This window comes from Mytilus edulis, chromosome 4 (genome assembly GCF_963676685.1).
Source record: "Mytilus edulis chromosome 4, xbMytEdul2.2, whole genome shotgun sequence".
NCBI lineage: Eukaryota > Metazoa > Mollusca > Bivalvia > Mytilida > Mytilidae > Mytilus > Mytilus edulis.
In genome coordinates this window covers 19,418,485-19,445,031 of record NC_092347.1, presented here as the reverse complement: position 1 = coordinate 19,445,031, position 26,547 = coordinate 19,418,485, and the positions used below count along the sequence as shown (strand labels likewise).

At 31.0% G+C, this 26,547-nt stretch overlaps 1 protein-coding gene across 3 annotated transcripts in view; it reads left to right on the top strand.

Annotated features, from left to right (window-relative positions):
- The window catches only part of LOC139519148 (neuronal acetylcholine receptor subunit alpha-10-like), a 33,290-nt gene extending 7,182 nt beyond the window's left edge, over positions 1–26,108 (top strand). The window contains exons 1-7 of one of the 3 annotated variants that reach the window (XM_071310972.1): positions 1,424–1,555; positions 19,799–19,916; positions 21,300–21,469; positions 22,055–22,099; positions 23,136–23,245; positions 23,999–24,534; positions 25,302–26,108. In XM_071310972.1, coding sequence (XP_071167073.1) covers positions 19,850–19,916; positions 21,300–21,469; positions 22,055–22,099; positions 23,136–23,245; positions 23,999–24,534; positions 25,302–25,870 — 1,497 coding nt within the window. In that variant the 5' untranslated portion in view covers positions 1,424–1,555; positions 19,799–19,849 and the 3' untranslated portion in view covers positions 25,871–26,108. Of the gene's footprint in view, positions 1–1,423; positions 1,556–13,152; positions 13,575–19,798; positions 19,917–21,299; positions 21,470–22,054; positions 22,100–23,135; positions 23,246–23,998; positions 24,535–25,301 lie in introns of those variants that run through there. The other 2 variants (XM_071310970.1, XM_071310971.1) reach the window with 2 other exon arrangements.
- Positions 26,109–26,547: the final 439 nt, after the last annotated feature.

Genomic DNA, 26,547 nt, shown 5'->3' with positions numbered 1-26,547 from the left:
AAATGTGAGAGGTATACTAAAAAATCAAATAACAAAAAAACAAAAAAACAAAATCAGAAGGAAATTCAAAACGGTAAATCCTTAATCAAATGGCAAAATGAAATATTTAAATGCATCAAACGTATGGATAATAACTGTCATAATTTAAAAAAAAATAAACAGAAAAAAAAAATGAAAACAAGCTGAACTTCACGACAACAATACATGAAATTGTTCAAAATTGCAAGGTGCCTCTCTGATTGTTTTGTTGTACTTCAGAAAACAACCACCTTGCCATAACTTTCGCTATCACCCTTTATTTATTGCATTTTTATTTTATCAGTTATATAGCTAAATCACATTGTGGTTATATCTTATAAATGTGGAAAAGCCTTTGTTTAAATTTCTCTTAATTTCACAAAAACTTCAATTTTGAATGATAACTTCCAACAACTGGCATCATTAATAGAACTTTGATAAACAAGTGACATTCAGAATTCTTTAAGTAACATATTGCTGACATTCGGATTTTTATCATAGAACAGGTGAAGCAATCAAAACATTCAATAAGATTTTAATTGTTACAGCAGAGAACATAATACCATCAATCATTTTGTATAATTGATGTTTATTGGATCTTTTGTTTAACTGACAAAGTGAATGTTCTTATATATGTATTATATTACAAAGGACAAACAACTGTTGAAAACACGCAGCTGCATCCAATTGGAATATAGCTGTTTAATATGATGCAAAAAATAGTCTCTACATGGTGAAGTAATTTTTGAAACAATTATTTGGGAGATTTATTACGGACCTGACGTAAGACTAAATCTCTGTCCTTATCCAATCTTCCCTCTTTTCTTATCAAAGGCCAATTGATTAGCGGCAGAAAACAACACAATTTTTACACAATGTTTAACCAAAACAAAAACCAACATAGGTGTAGTTTATAAAATTTTAAATAACAAAAATACCGAACTCCAAGGAAAATTCAAAATTATAAATGGTAATTGAACAAAGATATGAAATCTTTAGACCACAATTTTTTAAACTATATTGTATACAAATTTTCTATTTTTGGGGACACATGTTTTTGTTTAAATCGTACTAGTTGTACTGTCTGACTTGTGATCTGTGTTGTTCTGGTCAAAAGTTTACCTGCCAGTCTGCGATGGGACTAATTCATGGCGGTTGATAGACAGGTATGCAGGACAAAAACATTGATTTGGTGACATCAAAACAAGACGGTTCCTGTTCGATATCTTTGATCTTCTTGATAATATAACCTTTTAATTAATTCTTTTGTATACGTGGTGTGCAATTGAGTAATTAATGTTTATAAACATGCAGTTAAGATGCATATCTAATATAATTTTTAACCTTTTGTGCAATATGCACCGAATAAAACTGCGATTAAATGTTTATTGTTTTATAAGTCATTATTGACATTAAGTAGATTAACCTCGATAAATAGTAGTTATTAACGTTGTATAATGTATAGTACAATGATCGTCTGGCTAATGAACTGTTTATGCTGATCGTTTTTGGAAAACATTACTTGCAGTATTAAGAGGTAAAGTACATATTTTGATTTTTTTTAAAAGAAGTTTAACGAAAACGTCGAAAACAACTTGTTGAGTTAAGTTTCTACTATTTGTCCGTATATTGATGCGCTCTTTTTATGCTTTGTTTTTTCATAAGCAACTAAGAATGTCAAAAAGTATGTATTTCAATAAGATGTACAGTATACAAATTTATATTATCTAAAGTCAGTGAACATATATCAATATTTTACTGGCGTATTCTTCTGTTATTCCCTTTTTATTTATTCTAAGGGTATTTCATTTTTTTGGGGGGGGGGAATGATGGTAAAGATAATACTATTATTCTCACATGGAAAAATGTATTCGTCTAATTTTAATGTAAACTTGGTAAATCAGTATAATATATCAAGATGATGATGCATTGTTCTTTAAAAAAATATCTACCATTAGAATGCACTTTCGATATTCTATCACACGATGGATATGTAACCATCTTAAGTTTCCGAAATAACTGTCATATAAAAAAGAAGATGTGGTATGATTGCCAATGAGATAACTATCCACAAGAGACCAAAATGACACAGAAATTAACAACTATAGGTCACCGTACGGCCTTCAACAATGAGCAAAGCCCATACCACATAGTCAGCTATAAAAAGCCCCGAAATGACAATGTAAAACAATTCCAACGAGAAAACTAACGGCCTTATTTATTTAAAAAAAATGAACGGAAAAAAAAATGTAACACATAAACAAACGACACCCACTGAATTACAGGCTTCTGACTTGGGACAGGCACATGCATACATAATGTGGCGGGTTAAACATGTTTGCGGGTTCCATAACCTGGGACAGTGGTATAACAGTACAGCATAAGAACGAACTATAAAAATCAGTTGAAAAAGGCTTTGTGATAAGAAAAATCCTTACTGTGTGCTTTTACACTATGAAGTTTTGTAAACATTAGCATGTAAAAATCGTTGAACTCCCTCTACAGAACAGCGGTATTCAGTAGTGGTATTTAACATTATTTTAGTAAACTATTTAGCGATCTATTGGTATAGTTAATGATTGTAAACGATACATAGAACCAATTTGAGAAGATAGTTTTGAAACCATATCCTCTGTTTGTGAAGAATATGACATAGAATTATCAATTGCGATTCTGAGCAAAATTTCTTTTTCAAATCACGGATGAGTACACGATATTCAAATGACCGCTTCAATAGCGAAATCATATTCATTTTGCTCTTTACTTGAAAGTTGCCCACATAGAGGCGGTGTGATACAAACAAACACAATTAATTTGGAATATTGTAGTTATGATATAATCCATGACTTTGATATTTGAAAACTTTTGTTTGATTTCAAGCACCTGAATTTACTGACATGAGGTGGACCATATATTCACTGACGGAACATTTATGACAGTGATGCCAAAGATATTCGAATATCCGAAACCTAATACAAACGTTGAAGAACTGATAACACCAACGAGGACCAAAAGTAACACATAACTGGACAATGAATCTCAACTATGCATTAGGGATCATAAATAGCCCTGTTGAAAATTATTTCGAAATGTTTTAACAGCAAATTTGAATAAAACAATATCGGTATCGTATCCAAGCTTCTGGTGCGGTATTTTCTTCGGGGATTATCAGTCTATAAGTAGCGTATCGCTAATAGCATTAACGGTAACAAATCTTATTGCACGAACTACTTATTTCGACAATTAATACCTGTTCAGTGCAGCTGTAGGAAAAATATAAATTGAGCTGATAAAACTTCAATAGAAATCAAATTTACAACAAAATGTTAATACTAGTAGTTGACATAGAATAAAATGATAATCGTTTGGAGTTCATGTGCTTAAGTGTGTTTTCAATGCCGTTGCTTTCTTGGGTTTTTCCCTGAACTTCTAATAAAATGGGTGATAGTTCGGTATGCCACGGCAGTTTTTTGCCGATACCTTTAATCTTGCTTACGAAATGTACGTCCACAAAACCTGCAGTTAAAGTACATAAAACATAGATTTAAAGGTCAGACATGCAAAATGGATTAGCACAAATCTGATTGAACCATTTACTTAAAAGTAGATTAACGTTTCAATTCCAAATGACAGATGTCATAAAATAAACAGATTATAGAAATCTTAACGATTCAGCGATTCAATATTTTCAAAGTCTCACTGCTGGGTCTCATAACTCTGATACTAATATATAGGTGTGTTGAATTAAGGACTTAACAAATGTAACCACAAGATAAATGTCACAAGTTATTGAAGTTAATCGAATTAAGAATTTTAAAAGTAGATCGTTTTATAAACTAATCTTTATAAAATATATATGTTCATGATAAGGCCATTAAAGTAAACAGAGAAATATGGGGCGAAGTAAGTAGTAGTTTCGTATTTTTGTTCGCGTATCCATGATTTTGTTTAGCCTTATACTTTTTATCTCCTCCATAGGAAAACTCATCTGTTAGTGGTCCATCACCTTGTTTGAACCAAAACAAGTCATTGGATATAAAAAAACATCATTTTTTTTTAGTTTGATGTGTTTGAGCTTTTGAACTTGCCTTTTGATAATGGTCTTTCGAATTTGAATTTTCCTCGGAGTTCAGTATTTTTGTGATTTTAGTTTTTGACATTTACTATGCTATATTTGTTCTTTTGAATTGACGATGCAACTTTCGATTGAAATTTCAATTTAAATATATTATATGCCAAGTTCGGTGTCCAATATGGATAATTAATTCTTTTCGTATTGAAAAAAAATAATATCATTTGAGAAATTTTAAAGTTATAGTCGAACCGTTTCATTACGACTCGATTAAAAGAAACAGCAATAGCTGCGGCGATTGTCAACGTATGGAATTTATTCCGATTAACCTGAATATTTTCTGGTAAAACAATCCAGCATTTGTAGACAATCAATTCATAACTGATAAATGTGGCGATAATATTATCGACATAAGATGATGCATCACCATTCGTATGGTTCTATATGGTAATTTTTTAACACCATTTAAAACAGTTATAAAAACTTCAAAAGCGCTGGGAGGAGTTTACAGTTAAGAAACACATTTAAACAAAAAGCACACTAAGATATAGATTACGCATTAGTCAATAAATGTAATATGAAACACACATCTTTTAAATTTGCAATAAGGAATTTCAAACCTCTATTGTTGAAATGGTGTTGGTAAGCTTTGTGTCTAGTTATAACGTTACCCCATACTTCAACTTATATGTTATTAATAGGATCAATGTTTAATGGTTTAAACCTAAATTTCAAAAGAAGAAAGACATATTTTTGAAATTATGAAAAAATATAGAATTTGATATAGATATTTAACCTCACAGTATATGACTTTGTTTAGCTGTGTGAAGCCGTTGATATAAATAACAGGACACACGGGATGAACGACTAAACAATATTATGAAACCATGCTAGAAGTCAACATATACATAAACTTCAATGGTTGACAAGGATTCACATGTCAAGCTATTACCCTTTTATATGTTGTATGTTTTACGGTATTTTCTGCAATTTTAATATAACATAGATGAAGAAAATGAGGAATATATTCACTAGGTGTCAATATAAAAAAGAAGATATGGTATAATTGCCAATGAGACAAATATCCACAAAAGACCAAAATGACACAGACATTAATAACTATAGGTCACCGTACGGCCTTCAACAGTGAGCAAAGCCCATACCGCATAGTCAGCTATTAAAGGCCCCGATAAGACAATGTAAAACAATTCAAACGAGAAAACTAACGGCCTTATTTATGTAAAAAAAAAATGAAAAAAAAAAAAATGAACGAAAATCAAATATGTAACACATAAACAAACGACAACCACTGAATTACAGGCTCCTGACTTGGGACAGGCAAATACACTTTAGAATTATAATCACGAATACTATAATGCCTTATGTATAATGTTTCGATATATATAGATAGAGATGACTTGAATACATTTTAAAGAGTTTCAAAGATGTTATTTAAGTAACCTTGTTCGTCTATAACAAGATGACCCCAAAAAAAATGGTTAAACTATTACGAGACGCTACTTGAGTATCCTTTAGCCCTTAATAAGACGCTTTATATCAAACCTAGTCTATTACGGGACCTCGAACGGGACACTCTCTATCTTCACTTTATTGTAGGTTCTTACGTGTGAAAATGAAGATTGATCCTTCAGATATTGCATATTCTTTATAGAAAGAGATGTTTCTACAAATTGATAAGTTAACCTCTGAGAAATTTCTTGACATGTGCTATATTCATATTGATATCAGAATATAGAATAAATATACCCAGAAGACTTTAACAATCTGTTGATGTAAAAATAACATTGTTACAGTTTCAGTTGAACCTAAACAGGTTTTCATTACCAAGGTTGGTACATATGAGGTGATAGCATTACATTTCAGCCTCATCCAGGTAATACTGTGAATTTATTGTTTACAGCTCTTTTTTGTTGTTTCGGTAATGTTTTTATTTTAATGATTTGCCATGGTCATTTCTCAAACGAATAGTCAACATTGACCAACTTCAATAATTAACCATACTCTCTGAAGAACTTTATTTTCAAATATAAACATTTTGAAAACTGTAAAAAAAAATAGACATATAATTATCCGAAGGAAGCATGAAATCTGCATTTTGAGGGAGGTATTCATATACTTATAATGATTGCTATTTTAATTTAAAAAAAATACTATTTCGAAATGAAATTCATTTTGGTCGTCTATTAATTTTATTGTAGTTTACGTATAAAACGAATGTAACAAATAAAAGCATGGCAAACAGATATGAAATGATTATAAACAAAATGTTGTAATATCAATAAACCGCGGTGGAAAAGTTGGAAACATGATTGGCAGTCTGATTTCTGTACATAAAGCAAACATGTGCAATTTTTGTTAAAATAAAATCATGTCACTATCGGGTGTAAATGCCGAAAATTGACAAAACCATGTTAGTAATACATTTGAATATTAAAGATGGTGATATATGAACAGAAAGCATTTTCACCCATATCCATTAACATCCAAATGTTATTCAGTGCATAACATTGCAGTTGAAGGTAATTTGTCATTTGTTTTCATACCCATCACTTCTTTAAAATATCGAATGTAATTTTTCTTTCGTCACGATTTCTATTTTTATAGTTGTATGTTTATATCTGTTCGTCACTGGTGAAGATATTTCAATTATCTATTTATTTATTTTCCTAATAAGTGTTAAACTAATTAAACATTTCTCATTAACTGTGGTAAGTAACATACCAACACTGAACAAACTGATAGCATAAACATTGTGACTGAACTTCTCGCTTATTGTATTGACTAGCACCCCAACTGTTTACATTTTTCTACGTACGTCTACATTAACCGTCGTTGTTTTTACCGTTAGAAATTGTCTTACATAAGATAATTGCAAAACCAGACAGCGAATTACCTCCCCTTTGATCATGAGGCGAATAATGAATACAGATCTATAGCAAAAGAGTAACAAATCGACTATGTAAGATGTGTAGTCGAAATGTCGAAAATTAATAACATAATGTAGGATCGAGCAAACAAACAATAGAAAACTAGCATATACTTGTCTACTGTGCAACTATAAACAATATAGGCAGAACAGACATAAAAACCACAACAAAACAAATTCAAAAACAGACAATACTGTCGTATGCATGTAGTAAACATATATTTGGTGGACACCTGTCTCAATTGAAACCTTACCACATCTCCTTGTCTTTAAATGAGCACATGTACGCAAAAAGCAATTTAAGAATAAGAATTTAATAATTATCAAACAGGGACATAATAACAACAGTCCATCTATTCGTGAGTTGCTGTAAGCGCCAACAATTATAGTTCAGAGTATACCTAAAGATTTTCAAAGTGCAGTTAACATTAGAAGTGTCATAAATAACCATGACATAGATGTTTATCCTCAAGCTATAAAAGTCAATCTGTATGTGTAAGAAAAGAATCCAAAAATAATACTGGATACTTGGTTATCGTATTGAATAATTTTAAACAGAGGTACTTAAATTGTACTTCAATTGTTGTAGTAATAAACTAGTAGGACACCCGAAGGCCTTCAAAAAAGATTAGATACATTACCACTCGGTTGCTGCTTCTTTTATCAGAGGTCGTAGGATATATGGTATTATTTAAGCTTATCTGCTCAGGGCCTCCAGACAGGATGCGTCATTGAATTTTACCAGACACTTTTGGATGTAACATCCCTGGAGAAATTTCTGAATAAAAAACTAATTGAAAGACCATTTATCTCCTTTTTTCAATATTCTAACGATGGATAGAAGACAGTGTTTATTAAATCTTAATCTTTTCACTTTTCACACGGGAAAAAAACCGAAATGTACTTATATTTAGAAATAAATGTATCATTCGACCAAACTTCGAGATACAGATACTTCAAAAGAACCAATATTTTCATTTACAACTGGAGGTTGAAGTTAAAATACATTCAAACTTGCTGAAGAAATCACTTGTATGAGGAAAATTTCTGTGTTATAAAACCAACAGTTTTGAGGTACCTCAGTTTATATAACTGCATTTTATATAGATTTAACCTGTATTTAAGATCACCTATCTTAAAAAGACCTCTGTAAATATGATTTTGGTCCAATAGTCTGTGTACAAATTTGCATTTATTAATAGAAATATACTATCATACAGTTTTATACAATTTGGCAGTCTTTTAAGCTAGGCTTTGTATTATGCATTTCTACTAGCTTGTTAATTTTGTTTACAATGATAATAGAGAAACTACAGCTAAATATAAGTAACATTTTGAAATTCCGTACAATTTTTATTTCTAGAAGGGTTGGGAAAAAAATGCGACCATAAAAATAGTACTTGATATATCATTATAATGGTTATCTAAAATATATCAGAATTGAAGAATTATTGTTATCATTACCGACTCACTGCGCATTTCATTTGTGAACACATGTGATACATATGTGGAAGATATTTTAAGCCTATTCTGCTATAAACAGGTTGCGTAATTAATGTGTGTTTAAAAGAGATAAACAAATAAAGATAATTAGGATGATAGACTTAGAGCTAACCGATGTTCAAATCTTATAAATCCAGTAAGAAAACAAGGCATGTATTTTTTATATTGTTGTTGTTAAAAAGACGAACGTGTTCTTATCAATATGTACTCATTGTTTATTTGAACTGAGGCTGTAGTCTGAAAAAATATTATTTTATTCCGCCGTTTAAACATTTCACAGTCATTTCACAGTCATATCGCTTTATTTTCTAATCTTTTTTTTATTGTTATAACATAACTGCCATTAAAAAAACTTTGTGGCGACAAGTTATCTACAACGAACTATAAACGATAGAAGAACAACTCCATTGGCAATGGGTGATTCTTTTAATATGTTCAAATTGATAAAATAATGCTTCACTCTTAGAATAATTATCATTTTAAACAGCCGAATAAAAAAGCGATTAATCCCCAAACGAAAAAATATGGAAAATGTCTTATTATCTGTTTTCAATTCACTTTATACAGAGCACACAATGAAAACTAAGTTAATTCTCCGATTTTTATTTGTCGATTTTTTTTAGCGAAAACCCTCTAGTTTATCGTTAAAAATGAAATATTTTCCACAAGTTTAAAACAATATTAACATCCTAACTATGCTGATAAATAGATTATGCGTTTTAGTTGTTGCTCTTGTCAGTGCATTAGTCGACTTTGGAGTCCAAGAAGAAAAGAAGAAAATTTGCACATCTGTTAAATAGGATTTGATAACTATTTATTATATTTTATTGTTATGCATTTTTTGACTTCATAGCCATTTTAAATCCTTTGATTTTACCAATCGTTAGTGAATTGATAAATAGTAATTAATAGCAACACATGTTTACATTATCTGCTACTCCACTGGTAAATCCACGAACTATTTGCCGCTGGACCGAAAGGAATTCGTCAATCTATATATTTAAAAAAAAATTGCACACTTTTTCAACCAAAGCAGATTTAATTCAATAAGAGGCAACAGTTTCATTCTGCAGTGATATAAAATAAAGAAAGTAAAGCACTTTGGAATTTCATTTCTAAATTATGGACAAAAAACACGAAAGGGTTGTATTGCTCTAAACAATTATTTCAAAGGAGACAATAAATTCATTGCGATCAATTTCACGAAACATTGTAAGAGAAAAAATACGCTTTACGTCATGAACATTTATACGGAAGCGTATTAGTTAACGCCTCACATTTTTTTCTAAATTTATTCCTATGTTTAACGCAAACATTTGCGTTATAACGAAACATTGGCGAAATATTTCAAACCTTTCATAACTACATACGACCACTGAAGTGATCACAGGTTGAAAAGAAACCGATGCGTTCATTATCAAATTGACGATTTGAAGCATTAACGTCTTACTTGCTAAATTAGCTTCCATGTCTTTTATAAGCAGATATGACACAAATAAAGGATAGTTGGTAAATAAGTTCAAAAGGTTTGATACAATTCAATAAGAAAGTTATTGAAGAAGTATATTATAACATATCAATCAAATGGGTAAAGACCGATAACCGACATTCGTCTTAATGGCTTGTAATCAATGTTTGATACACATTTGAATTATATAAATTCATATTGCTTTTCCACCTAGCTCAAGTCCGGGAGGTCTTCATGTCTTAAATTTTCTAGCTTTTTTTCTATTTTTACATATAAAAGAATATACTGCAAAGAGAGTTTTTACAATGAAAGACACATCATATCTATTTATAAAGAGATTGAATACGGTTTTGAATATTTTGTCATTTTTCTCATAATGACCTTTAAAAAAAATGTGTAAATGTTTATCGGTCATAAAATAGAGAATGGAAATGGGGAACATGCCAGAGACAGCAAGGTCACCAAAGAGCAGACAACATTCGAAGGCTACCATGTTCATCGAATTGTCTAGATAGAATGCAATTCAAATCTCGATCTCGTTTTATTCACATGACAGTGTGTGTTCCCTGACGGATGTAGGCATCAAACAAGTGACTATTTTCCATATCCGTCTCTAAAATATAATTTATAAAAGTAACTGTTGGGTTTTAGATGTCAAATGCCAAGGTCAGAAATCGTCAAACTTTTAACTGCAAAAGCACTGTTTTCTTTTTTTTTTACAAAAACATTTTCTTTTGTATGAATACCTTGTGAGGGGCAACAGCTCTCCTAAATCTGTTATAATATTTCTACTTCTCGAAAAATGGAACCCGATGTTAGTAAACAGTCAATCACTCTATTCATTTTAGTTGATAGTCATAGATATGCATTAAACAAACATTTTTAATACTTATATTGAGTGTCAAAAAAAATATCACTCCAACATTAATCTTATTTCAAAATTTGCAAAAAAAACCCACCCTGAATCAATCATATAATTAGATATTTTGGAAATGAATTATTTAATAAAACTATCTAATTTCCATAAAAATAATAATTATTTATTATAATGAAAACTTTTAAATGAGCACTCAAAGAAGAAAGTTCCGTTGAGTATAACTTAGACTCTGGTCAATAGCCAATATTTTGTTTTTGAAGAGTGCATATAACATGTATAAGACAGACGTGTTGAAAGAGATAAATGCGATGCGTGGCTTTCATTTCAATACTTGAAATCCATCGTAAAGCTCTTTATACATGGACGTCTTTAAAATTTAATTAACTTTTTTAAATCTCTGCAGTAGATAGTCTGAGATTTACATGGTACACAGTGAGTAACTATGTTTCAAAGATTTCCTGACAGACGTGTACTTGAAAGTTTTGCAGGGATTGTTCTGAACATGAAAAATACTTTACGCCAATCTTAACGGAATCACAAACAAATCAACATTCTTAATGACACAGCTAATTAGATTGTATCAGAAACTTTTTGTTCTTACTTTTTTCAATAATAAAGCACTTAAAGACCTCACATTTCATAGAAAATAAGATCCTTCCCTTTGACAATCTGTCTTTTTATGCCTGTCGATATTGATATATTGGCCACGATAACTACGAGTTTCCTTCTGATGGATGTCACAAGCTTGAACCCTCTCAACAGCAATTAAATCAAGCAATGATTCAACTATGTGTTATTAGTAAGTTTGTGTATTTGGAATAAGGGATTGTTGTCAAAGAAAAAAGGTTTATAAGTCAGTTGTCTTCAGATCTGTTAAAACTGGATGACAGCTTAGTCATTTGTTGACAAAAATTGTTAGGTATGTAAAGCACTCGTGTTATGGTGCCGTGTATATAGTTGATGACGTTGGATATTATGAAGCTTCAAATACAAAACACACCTTAATATCATGATTTATTTGAAATGAAGTTGAGATCAAGATATCAAATCCCAAAAGGCATTTACAAAAAAAAAAAAAAAAAAATAAGATCAGGAAGAATGCTTATATCTTCATATTAGAGTTACAGGGTACTTAAATCGAAATCTCAAATGCAATCGCAAGTTGAGGACGGCTACTAGTTCCTGTTGAGTAGAACTCTTTGTTAGTTGACGAGCACTAGCGTTACATCTGTGCATTAAATAACACAGGTGCAGGGTGTCATATTTTAACAAATCACAGCCTATACGGGCATTAGATCATAAAAAGTGGTGGCAGTATAGGAATGAAGTAATAAAGTTATTAAATGCAAATGTTTGTTAGTGTATAAGTTAAAGTGATGTGGTATGATTGCCAATGAGACAAATGTTCATCAAAGGCCAAATGACGGAGATTATAGCAACTATAGGTCACAGTAAAGCTTTCAACAATGAGCAAATAGTACTATACCATGCCGCATGTCAATCAATAAAAATTATCGTCATTACGGAAGCAAACTAAAGGTCGGATGCATGAACAAAACAATGAACGAAAAATAAGTACGATGCAACAAACGGCTAACTATGAACTACTAGCTGATGATTTGATATAGGCACACACAGAATGTGACGGGGTTAAACATGTTTGTAACTGCTCAACCTTTCCCTTACATGAGACAGTGATAAGATATTAATATGATCTATAAGAAGGAACACTTTAAATTTTGCAATACCAAAATATTAGTATCGACAACATACTACAGCAAGCAACATTGAGAAACATTTAGATTATAATAGCTGTGAAGTAAATACTATGGTAACCGTTTTCTTCAAGTGTTACTATTGTATAAAATTAGGAACTTTAAATTCTTGTCGTTTTAAACTCCTGAAACACTTTAATAGTGTCATGAAATATGTTATGTACATGTACGTTTATATCTTACAAACAAACAAACAAACAAAAACAAGAAAAACAATGACAGGACTACAAAAGTTAACAGCAGAAAAAAAACATTTTCCTTTCTGTGCAATGGGAGGAAGCCAACCCCAGATCAAGTGGTATTCATTTTTTTAATCAGGAAAGTTAAATGTTTTCAGCGTTTTTAACATCTCATCTGTTGGTGTACAATAGCAATATGTAATAGCAATTACCATATGAATAGAGTACCTACAAGTATAAAATATGTACGTTACATTAACCCAATAGCAGCAATCATCACTGCAGCTGAATTGCGAAAAAAATAAAATTGTCCGTTATTTACAATACATGTTTTCCATAGCTTGAAATGAAACTGTTATCATATAGGATATTTTCCTATCCTATTTGTCAGTTTAAATATGTTGTTTATTTATTGAGCAATGATTAGTTATTTTCAGTTCATATGAAAAGTTTCGAGGCTTCGTATAAAAAGTTTGAATCACCGTAAGAAAATCATTTTTCAGCTGTTACCCAACTAATGACCAAAGTAAATAATCAATTCTTACAACAAAATTGATTTTAATGTGTTAAAAACATTAGAGTTTATGATGACATGACGGACAAGATTATTACTTAATTAACTAAAAGGAAACAGTCGTAGTGAATACACAATGCATTTATAATTTATCTATCTACCAATATTACATTTATTGTTACAAGAGGATAATTTTACTTCGGCTGAATTATATCTTATTCGTAAGTATATTTTACTGTTTTATTTCTATTTACTTTTTTTTTTAGTATATTCATTTTTAATTAATATAATAAAGGACTTAGTTAATAAGCTGAAATATTGCTTTTAAAAAAGAGAAATACTTTTAAAAGTTATAGAAATAAAAGAAATAAAACATAACTTAGTCGTAAAATACTTTCGAAAACCAGGCCCCTGGATTATAATGAAGATCAACTGCTAAAAGCATACATGTTATCATTCTTATAACAACAGTAATATTTTTAATACTAATGACACAATCATAAAGTGAAATGGTGAATTTAACTATCCAAAGAATGGTCGAGTTACTTCTTTGTGTGTTATGTAAGACAGGGTTCGTGTTTCAGTCCTTTGCTATCAAATGACAGTTTTTATTTTAAATTTGTCTGCATATATCTTAATGATGCATGTAATTGTTTACCCTGCTATTAGATGAAGAGCAGCAATAAATGAGTCAATCTTTTGACATATATTATCAATTCCTAGTATAAATTAGCAATATTGTCTTTCTGTACATCTATTACATTTCAAATTTCCGCGGTGAAAATAGTATCGAATTTGATATGCATTATAGAAGCTGTGATTTACAAGATGCCAAACATACCTCTTTTGTTGTGGTGTTGTCTCCTTGACATATTCCCCATTTCTATTCTCAATTTGACCTTTCCTGAGTTTTATATTGACAACTTCTACGCTTTCATTTCTCTTATTCCTTATAATAATGCATAGTTAAGTTGATCCATAAATGAAAAACACTTAAAAATTTAGAAGCTTTTTTCTTGATTAATCTCCACTGGGAACGACCAAACACAAAAATACGAATGTCAAGGATTTATAAATACTAGTATGCATAATGATTGGAATGACCAAACTATATATATACATAAAAATAGGAAAATCCATATAAAAATGACGAGATATTTGTTTTTAAACATAAATCAATTATCGTTTTTACCCATTTAATTTCATGTCTATATAATGAGAACCCTGTAACAACAAGCGGATTGTCATTTTACAAAACAAGTATTGTTAAATATTTATTCTAGATGGTTGTTTAATAATGAGATGTTTTTGCCTGACAGAAACAAATTTGATATGCATTAAAGAAGCTGTGATTTACTGAAACTGAACGATGTCGATTTTGCTTTGTTCAAGGGGTTTATATTGTTGTGACTTAAGTGATTTAGTTTATAAGGTCATCTATATGCTTTGATATTTAATAGTGTCTTTCTATGCTGTAATATTACGCTACTACTAAGTACTTCAAGTTAGGGCGAAGGTTGGAGCCTCCTAAAACGTTTAAACCCGCTGCACTTGTGTGCACCTGTCCTAAGTCAGGAGCCTGTTGTTTAGTGGCTGCAGTTTGTTGGTGTGTCGTGTTTCTCGTTTTGTTTTTAAAATAGATTAGACCGTAGGCTTTTCTGTTTGAGCTGTACTACACTAGTCTTTTTGGGGTCCTTTAACATTTGCTGTTCTATGTAATCCAAGGCTTTGTGCTGAAGACCATATTTTGACCTATTATTCAATTTTGATGACTTTTTACACAATGTGACTTGGATAGAAAATGGACTCATTGGCACTCATACCACATCTTCTTATTTCCATGTATGTACCGCAATGTGGGACATTAGGAATATCATTATAAAATATTCACATGAAAAATTCTACGAAAGCATCATTTAATTCTTTTTTATCTTTTAATTCTGCATGAAATCTTAATCTGAATTTTTATTTCATCAAACAAAACATCAGAAAGCAACAGCTGACTTAGCATACCATGGTATGTTAGATTTAACTATGTTTTATGGTAACCTTTATTGTAATGCTTTTATTGTTACATATCTGATTTAACAAATGACTGCTCGTGTTGAAACTAATATAACAGGTTGAAATACTTCAGGCATTTAATTAGCAAAAACTTCTAAAAAACGTGTTTATAATAAAATGGAATTGACTGGTATATCGATAATGCATAGAGTTACCAGATGAAAATCCTATGCACATGAAACAGTGCTAAATCATCGCTGGAGTTGATTAATAAAACGTATCGGACAAAGCTGATCTTACACAATCTTGCCACAGTGGCGGATCTAGAACTTTTAATAAGGGGAGGGGGTGGGGTGGGGTGGGGTGGCACTGACTGCCATAAGAGGTGGCCCGCTATACAGTCATGATTCACTGATTCTCTATATAATCATTTTTTTTCCACGGAAGGCAGGGGGTCGATACATCCAGTGCCTAATGGATCCGCCTATGTGCCATTCTGTAAATTGGCCTGTTTTACATTTATGTTATCTAACATGCTATATTTGGTCCTCCCTAAATTCAAGTAACGAGTATTCCTGATGGAAACTATCCGCGAGAAACTGCGTATCTAGCGTACCTGGATTATCTGAGAGAATCCATAGTAGAGAAATAGTGCATCGAGTACACGGAAATCATTATCGTTCGATTATATTGAACAATGTTAATTATATCATGAATTACAAAATAACACAAGACTTAGTTATCTTCTAAAAACAGAGAGCTATAAAAAAAAAAGACTTATTATAGATGATACCACCGACAGACGCTTATATTATGTACCTGCATAATACAACTATAACCTTAATTAATATGATGTATGTATGTTTCTGGTGCAATTATTACAATCAGACTCTTACAATAGCAAGTTATGGTTACTGTTCTTCAAGGTGTAGTGACATCGAATTCTGAAAAACAAAGATAAAACAAAAAGTTCATTGTACATATTGTAGTTAAAGGGGCACTAGCTACGATATATATAAAAAAATAAAGTATGATTTTTTTAGATCAATCATTAATCAAATTGGAATAATGAAATAACAATTTGCTTTTGGCAATCAATTTCCTTTAATTCTGTTGAAATAAGCGATTAAACATAATTTTTGACTGATTCACTTGCAAGTGAAAACGTCATCATCATTCTAACCGGTATTCATGTGAACTTCAAGTTAACCCCTAGCTAGAGATTGACAACGCATGCATTGTACGCGTACTGGTTATTTAAAGAAAAAGAATGTCAACAATGAAAGTGAAACTACGGTAAATCATTTGAGAACTAATTCGATGCACATAAAATCATTCTTATATGGTTAAAAACAATGAGAAACATCTATTTTTAATCTATAAAATAAAATCAAACAGACCTATAAAAATGCAATTGCACGTGTTGGTTTAATCTATTCGTATCTTTATTTTTGTTTACATCGCTTATATGGTCATCTGAGGTCAAATCGATAGTTAATTAGATGGCGTCTGGACTAAAATACACAGGAAACGAACCTATATATTATCTACCCCATGCTCTGTAAACTGTTTATTTTAGACTTTTGATAGTTTGGATAAATGTTTTACATTGTTATAAACCAAATATGAGAATTTGAGTCAAATCGGTTACAATGAATTTGACAGCTAGTGCCCCTTTAAAATAAACATTCTCGGTATAAATCGGTGCACATATCTTTTTTATAGTTAAACTAGACAGTATCAATATGTAGCCTGTAGTTCAGTGGTTGTCCTTGGTTCGTGTTTGTCATATTTGTTTTTTTGTAAACTGTTTTATTATATTAAATCAGGCCGTTTACTTTTTCAATTGAATTGTTTCAGATTTTTCATGCAAGGGGCTCTTATACCCCACTATACGTCATGGGTTTATCATTGTTGAATACCGTACGGTTGTCTATGATAATTATTGCTTACCTCCACTTCATTTGAATGTTGGTGGATAGTTGTCTCGTTGGCAATCATACCACATCGCCTTATTTTCATATTATAGGTTTATGCCATTTTGATGGTACTAATGGTATGTGATAATTGAAAAATTACTGAAATTTAAATTAAATATTGGACTTCTTCTTCAAAATAGAACAAAAGCTATCACTTACTTTTACACATATACGTTTTGCATCCGTTCTCGCCGAACAACCCACATTCCCAAGTAGTGTTTCTTTGCGATTAATTAACGCTTGAAGAGAGTTGTCTCATTTGGCAATCATACCACATCTTCTAATTTTTATATTTACATTTTTCATGTTTTTTTTAATTCTTATGAACTTTTCGTTACAAATAAGATAATTATTTCATGCATGTACTTTATCATGGTTCTAAGAAAGATGAATATCATGAATTAATGCAAAAATAAATAAAAAAAAAATAAAAAAATTTGCAATCTAGATAAATGAATGACTAATTAAAAGTGCAATTCCTGTGTTTGATTTGATCAGTAACTCTAAGATAACAAATAAAATCACATAAAACAGACCTCAAAATATGCAAGCGATTGACATAATATTATCTCATATCTAAATGATATATGAATTACCCTTGTGTTGTGAAAAATGTACATACACCGGACTCAAAGTGAAGATCGCACTAAGAAAAATACCGATGAAATAATATTTACATGAAATCAAAGTTAGAAATGTTGATATAAATCTATTAATAACAAATCATCAAAGAATAACGAAGAATGTAAACAACTATTATTTTATTGATTTATTGATAATAACTGGACAAATAAATGCCTCGTCGTATAGATCTGTAAAGAGTTGTTTGATTTCCTTACCATGTTAACTCTTATCATATACATCATGTAAATGTATAATTATTGCATTTTAATACATCCTGATCGAGGCTCACGTGATCAAAAGCATTTATGATATCTAGATATGAAAAAACAATGCAAGGGTATGTCATATTAAGATTCACATATGTATTTATTATTAGTATTTGATTGTAGATCTTTTGTCTCTATATATAATATCTATGTTGCACGTTTTACAGAACCAAACGTTTACCAGATGAGAGAGATGTACAATATCAACTTTCACTTAATTCTCTGTTGAACTGATAACAAAAGAATTTAAAAGAAAAATAAGAAATTAAAAGGAAATTGACTCTTTATATTTTACTTTCAGAAGTCTATTAACAAAACATAAAATGAATTGAGCAATAGTTTAAGTCTAAACAATTCTCTTCTCTTATTACACACGATTTTAATTTAAAAAGCAAATGTTATAACGTGAGTCTCCAAGGTGTGTGTATTTTTCAAAGTGCTTATTTCTCATTAGAGAAACTGTGTTCTGTGTTGTCGGTCGTCATATAATTTTTAAATTCACATACTTAACAAAGATTCATTATAATATTTAGTATACAAAATGAATACAATGATAATTCCATAAGTCTGTGAAGTGGTTACAAATATTATGTCATTGTCAATTCCCTATAGGGATCATCTGATAACTTGGTTCGCAATTGCAACATTTTTAAATTTTATTTAGACAGGCTTTAAGATACACAAATTTACGGAAAATTAATTATGTTACACACAGGTATAAAAGCGCTTTAACAGATAAAGTAATTGTGTATCATTTGTTAAGCTGTATATTTGATTATGAATTACATTACCAAACTATACAGCAGTGACATTATTTATAAGGCAATTCTTTTAAACTTCCACAAATTTTATAATTTACCACTATAATACTGATTTGGCTTAAGTCTAGATTGTGTTCTTATGTTTAACGTTATATGTTTCATACTGCTTTGTCTGACTTAAATCTTATCACAAGAATGTATAGTTTATGTCACTAGGAGTCACAGAATTAATTGAATTTGCCACTATTTTATTTCTAATTATTTGCATTCATTGCATGTAACAAATAGAAAATGTAGTTTTAAATTCCAACTTGTTGAAATCTCTTACACACAAAACACTCTTTTATCAGATTTTTCTTGCCCAAAGTGAAGCCAAAACTGAGTTCAAAATCTAAACGAAATTACTTATTATATTTTACCTCATGGTTCTTTCCAAAGTCAGCTAAAAATCTAAACAATAGAAATAACTAGTTACCACGTTTTTCTTTACAAAAGCAAGACTGAAAATGAGTTGAAAAAATCTTTACCAATATAAATAAAAGGCGAATACTCTGTAAAATTCGTTTGTACGCATACAGGTAAACTCTTTAGCTGATATTAAAAATACGAAAGATTTATCTAAGCAATAGAAGGATGTGTTGTAACTATTATCAAATTGTAGAATGTAACCTGCCGTGTAAAGCCCAATGAACCACGTAATTACTACTGAAAGGTCATAGTTACCAAAACTTAATGCTGCACAGAAGAATATCCTCTAATCAGAGGTTAATTGATAATTCCTAATGATGATTCAATTGTGTTTCTGTTTCAGAAGGAGGAATCTAACAGGATCTTTACATTTGGAGTGTTATGTCTGTAGAAAATGAGATGTGACGAAGCCTTTTCTATAGTTTTTCTGCTGTTATTACTTCAGAGTTTAGTTCATTCAGGTACGTTTTTGCACATCATTATTTAAAGACAATTAGGTAATTAGATGTATCGAAACTAACAAATTACTTTGCGCCGTTTTGCATGTTATTCTTTCGTCATTTGGTATTTGCAAGTATTTTGAATTTCATCGTAGGCTTTTTATATTATAGCGAACATAGTTTCAGTTTATTGAATAATTCTTCAAAAACATTATGCAGAGTGTTTTAAAATAAATTTCATTAGAGTTTCAATTGATGCATGAGCTAGATTTGTCACCAACTGTGATAGCGTGTTTGTCACTTTTAAGGGGCGGTGTCGTTGATTTATATAACCTACTTGGTGCGGCAAAGACTTGGAAATGCAAATTTTCTGCCTCTCTCGTCAACACGCCCAATTTAGGAGTCAGGTCAGACTGATCGGTTCGGAGTCAGAATAATAAATACAATATTTATAATCTGTCCATGTAAATGTCTGGATGACATGTCTTCATGTTGATAGTTAACTTGACTCCGAACTAGCACGTAACATATACAGCCCAGTGTATCGGTCAAGTAGAAAGCAGGACATAGTTCCTTTTATCCATAATACCTGAAATTCTTACAATTGTTCTTTTCTTGTTATTCTAAGTATTCAAAATCAAACTTGAGATTTTTACACAATAAAATTCGTAGAACAAACATGTATCATGTTGGTCTCTTGTGGACAGTTGTCTCATTGGCAATCATACACATCTTCTTTTTTATATGTATAATGTTTATAATACAAAATAGAAAAACGAAAAAAGAAAAAATGTTCCGACAGCCCATATAAAAAACTAAGCTCTTTTAAAAATGTTTAACACAAAAACAGATACATTACATTTAAATTCTTAATAAAAAAATCCCTCAAATTACTCTAACCCCCATTAACCTCCCACATCTAGCAACTCTAGTAATTTGAGACCGCTTTTAATTAACTGACCTAGGCCGAGGGCTGATGACAGACACAGACTATGGGAATAATATAAAGGAAAACACGGTGACCGAATATACTAATCGTTTAATCAAAAGAGATACATAAACGCATTGACAAAAGACAAAAGACAGCAAGATAAACAATAACGATGCTACTTTCGTGCTTAAAAAGTTATCATTGTATTTTTTTTCTAAATTATCATCTAGTGTTTATTAATTCCATATTTAGTTTTTGTTCTGGATATGTTCTTATTGTTACATATAACAAACAAATGATAAAAAAAACCAACATAATTCTGAAACAATTGACAAGAACATTGATTTGCCATCTATTGTGTAAGAAGTAGTGAACGTGCTAAATTATTCGTATAGATATAGTTATCCATTCAAAATATAAACAAATAGAACTTTCACAAAATTGGTTAACAATTATTGTATTTTCATATTCAGTAATCCAAGGACAAAATTTGACAGATGAACAAAGATTATTCATGACAGATGAACAACGATTATTATCTGTTTTGATGAAACATTACAGCAGCGAGACCAGACCTGTATTCAATGCGTCACATCCGGTTGTGGTGCGATTGGGAATAACATTAACTCAGCTGTTTGATGTTGTAAGTAGAGATCATCAGATATTAAGAAGGTCAGATATACAGGTCATCCTTAAACAAAAAACCAAACAAACTGCTGAACAATAATACATTTATAATAATGAGTTAATTGATGGGTAAGAATCCAGAACATATTAAAAAGTAAATCACAAAAAATACTGATCTCCGTGGAATATTGAAAAAGATAATTCCAATGACAAAATCAAAAGCTCAAATGAATGGACAACAACTGTCATATTCCTGACTTGGTACAGATATTTTCTTTTGTAAAAAATGGTGGAATAAACCTGGTTTTAAAGCTAGCTAAACCTCTCACTTGTGTCTTTTTTCTAATCCTGAATAACTTCGAAAAGGCCAAAATGCGATTGCAAGTAACAACCTAACACCAAAAAAATAAATGATGTTTGACCCTAATCTTGATTACTTTTTTTTACATTGACCTTTTGAATGGTATACATAGTCACGTGGCATTTTACTTATTGTTTAAAATTTATTTGCATATATAATTATTTATTTCATATCAAAGTAAAATCCTTATTTCACAAAATTTGTAGATATACATATATATGTTCATACATCTATTTTCAGGATGAAAGAAATCAAGTATTAGTTCTGAACATATGGCTAGATCAGGTATGTACATCTTGGTACAAAAAGTAAGATATATCCTTCTGAACAGCATTGATAACCAACTAAAACGTCACGAAATACAATATAGACATAAGAGTCTCATTCCGGCGACAGCGAAAGTGTGTTAAAGATAATAACACAAGACAGAGGAATTATAAATCTGACTTCAGATGTAAAAACAAAAACAGACAACACAACTTTAAAAACTTATTTCGGGTAATAAATTAACCGTACAATAAAATATAAGAAAAACAACTGCAGAGGCTGAAATAAAACTGAACGGGAATCCGTGATGATTATTGTTCCATTTGATAACTGTAGCGGTTTTTGATGAAAATCATAAAGTGTCACTTATAAAAAATAATATAGGAATATTCCGCGATTCAGGAGTGTTATAAACTTTTGTTATATTCTATTTAGAGTCACTCTTTATATTACTACACGCAAACTTCATCAGGCGCCTGTAATTATCCAGGTGAAATCAGCTTGTGATGAAACTTTTGCAACTTATCTAATAATTTGTTCAAAGAGATCTTTAAAATGTGCTGTGTTTATTGTATTGCTTTTGTTGTTTTGCCTTCTTAAGATTTATTCCTTTGATTAATGATCAAACTGCTTATATATATATATACATCTTGGTGCTGCTTCCTCTAGCAACGGTCAAGTATAAGAAAGAAACAAAGCCAATATTTATTTATATATACTAAGTATTTGCTTTTTCTAATTTATATAACTGTCAATTGTTCATTCAAGCCACAGACCTAGATCTAACGAATAAACAACAAATACTAAGGGGGCACACCTGCTGTAGTTTAATTTTTTAAACGTCAAAATAACTTGTTCTAGGGTGCATCGCTTGCCTCCGTCGGTTGCACAATATTTAATCTTACATCTTACATCGAACAAATATTATTTAAAAATTGACTTTATTCGATAAAAAATATTTTCGTTCTTGTTAACTTTTTCATTACATGATATTAAAATGAACTGTTGATAACATTGATAACATTGATGATTGATGTACCTTTACATATGATAGGAATGGAAAGATGAAAAGCTACTTTGGGATCCAGCTGATTATAACGGGTTAGAGTTGCTCCGAATACCTTGTACGAAACTATGGAGACCTGATATCATACTCTATAACAGGTACCAGTTGTTCGTTTTTTTTCTGATCCACGTGGTTAATTAATTAAAAAAAAACAAGCTAACATCTGCTGCAGAATGTCGATGAAAAGTGCACGACTTGTAATTGAGTACAGCCACTTTATCTGTATCATAAACTTCCAAAAAGCGATGAGGACTAAGTAAAGAATAACAAAGTGATGCCAGGTAGTATTTGCCTGTATGCATCAAATCTTCTTCATGATAAAGTCCCATCTATGAAAACATTAAAGTTTGAAGCGAATGAGCTTCATAATGTTAATAAAAAAAAAAATTCTGACAGAAATATTTCTTACACCGAACAATATGGAATGGAAATTTTAACATTCAAATTTAGTCTATTTTTTGAGTATTTAGAGACAAGAAACCTGCCGGACCAAGTCTAAATTGACATTTCATGAGTTTTCTCTATGAACTGCGTTTTAACGTCCCACGTCCGCATCAAGTCTTAATTGTAAAGGTTTTTGCCGTCTAGAGTTCTAATATTATTTCACTGCTATTTTAAAGAAGGTTTTAGTGTGTTTTGTGGTCGGTCTTTCTGCGTGACATAAGAACAATAATGTTTGGTCCGCGGATGATTTCCACATCAGGAATAAGTAGCAAATAAAAGTCTTAGAATTATTTTTTTTCTTATCCTCTTCAATTTTCTCAATTTTTGTTGTTTTTGCATCTTAGTTTCCACCTGGCTAAGTAACTGCAGTCTGAAGTAAATTTTAATTAAACCTTTTTATCTTTCAGTGCCAATGACTACACAAACAAATATATGGAATCATTAGCAATGGTCGGACATGATGGAAACGTTTTTTGGCCTCCTATAGTCAAATTTCGTAGTACTTGCCAAATGGATATAACATATTTTCCATTTGATGACCAAATATGCAAGTTAAAAATGGGTTCTTGGTTGTATGATGGATTCCAGGTTGATGTTACAAATAGATCTGTGGACATAGATTTGTCTAACTATGTAGAAAATGGGGAATGGAAGCTTATTGACACAAAAGCTATTCGAAACGTAGTTGTCTATCCTTGTTGTCCGACACCGTTCCCCGATGTTACTTTTCATATTCATATTCGTCGCAGGACCACATACTATATGTACAATGTGATTATTCCGTCAGCCATGTTAGCGTCCTTGACATTACTTGGATTTTGGCTGCGTCCAGATAGTGGAGAGAAGATAACTCTAGGGTTAACCGTATTGCTCTCACTCTCAGTGTTTATGTTACTAATAGCTGAGAATACTCCAGCCACATCATTTTATGTCCCATTACTTGGTAGGTATTTTCAAATACATAGTAATAAGTCTTTCTTATTTAAAAGTGCATGGTACATTCAGAGTATAGATTGATTGATTAATTATTACTTAAGTGTCTGTCATCTTTAAAAGTGCATGTTACATTCAGAGTATAGATTAATTGATTGTTCGCGTCTGCCATCTTTAAAAGTGCACGGTACATTCAGAGTATATCTTGATTGGTTGCTGCTCAACGTCTAGTGACAAATATTGCATAGCATAAACGATAATATAAGATTAGTTATTATCTATTACTGTATACATCACTACTATATACTAGACACTCAGTGTCAACACATTAGTAATCAGCAAGTCATAAGTGTGATGATATTTGAACAACCGTTTTAAGTATGAGCCAACAAGAGGTGGAGAACCGTATTTAGTTGTCTAAACCATAAAATGTGTTTGCTTTAAAACAATAAACATATTAAACTATGTCATACATTTGTAGTGTACCACTAATATAAAGTTGAGTACCTAAACATATTTATGCTAAGGATTAATCGTCAACAAAAAAAGGCAAAAGTGTATAAACTTCTACGGGCGATTCAAATATTGCGTGTGGTATAGAAAATGCGTTAGCGTTTGACGTTCGTATGTTGTCCTTGACAATTATTTTTAGTCAAGTTGTGTCGTAGATACCACATAAAAAAAATAAACATTTAAGAAAAAAATGTTGCTCTAAATATTGTTTTATTGACATGTCTAAACAGTACGATATAATGACATTTCTTTTTTTATTTCTAGGAATTTATCTGATCACAGCCATGTCCTTTACTTCTTGTTCTATAATATTTTCCGTCCTTGTATCAAATATTTATATGAAGGGAATGCACGATCCAGTGCCGCTTCCATATTGTTTTAAAAGGGTTGTGACATTTCTATCAAAAGCAATGTGCATGACACTATATCATATACCATATCAGCCAAAACCGTCGCAGACTCATTTAGTTGAAACTGTTTATACAGGAAATGGAAGTTTCCGAAAATTGCCGATGGTTAACGGAACTACCCGAGTTTGTGATAGCATACTTTTCGTTAAAGGTGAAAACGAAGTAAATAACTCAAATCAGCCAAATCCATATAACACTTCACAGGAAAATACTGAGAAATTTCAAGAATTAGTATTACAAACATTACAAAACCTCATAGATAGAGAGGAAGAAAAAGATCGAGAAACAAATCTTCGGAATCAATGGCAAGAAGCAGGGACAGTTCTCGACAGATTCATGTTTTGGTTGTTTTTCACTGGCACACTGACTGGTACTTTATATCTCCTTATTTTCTTGCCCATGAGAAAGGAGGTTCATTTATGAGTATTGCTAGCATGATGCTTACTAAAACGTCGCAGACAATCTAAGAGACAAGCATATTGTTTGTGTCTTTTAACATGGAAATATATGTTGATGAACGATTTGATACTGCCTGTGTGTTAGAAGCGAAGCAACAAGCATGTTATGGAATGCTGCTTATAGCGTAAAAGCATTGCGCAAATGCATCATACATATAATTAAATATAAAATAAACAAAAAATGGCAAATGTGTTGGCAATAATTGTCTTATTGTATTTGATATCAAAAGACATGTCCTTTTTTGTTTTTGTGGTTCTCATCTGTCTTGCTTTTAACACGATTTATGATGTCATCGTAAATAATTTAATTAAAAGCACGTTCTTCACGCGAAACACTTTTTTCAATGGCTGAATAAAATAGAGTAAGAAATCTACTAGGGAGCACAATAGTCGATATAAGAAATTATACTGCACTCGTTCTATTTGAGCAGTCAAAATGCGTTGACCGTATATTTCTATGTCATATACAGTCACTGACCTGATATCACTTTTCCTCATGAATATTTAAATAGAAATTGTCGAAATTATGTTTAATTATTCATACGACCTCTTCAACCTGTTCTTGTTTTCAATGTAAACAACGATGCGTTAAACGACTCAAACTTGTTTCTTTTGCAATTTTCGGGAAAACATAATTCACTT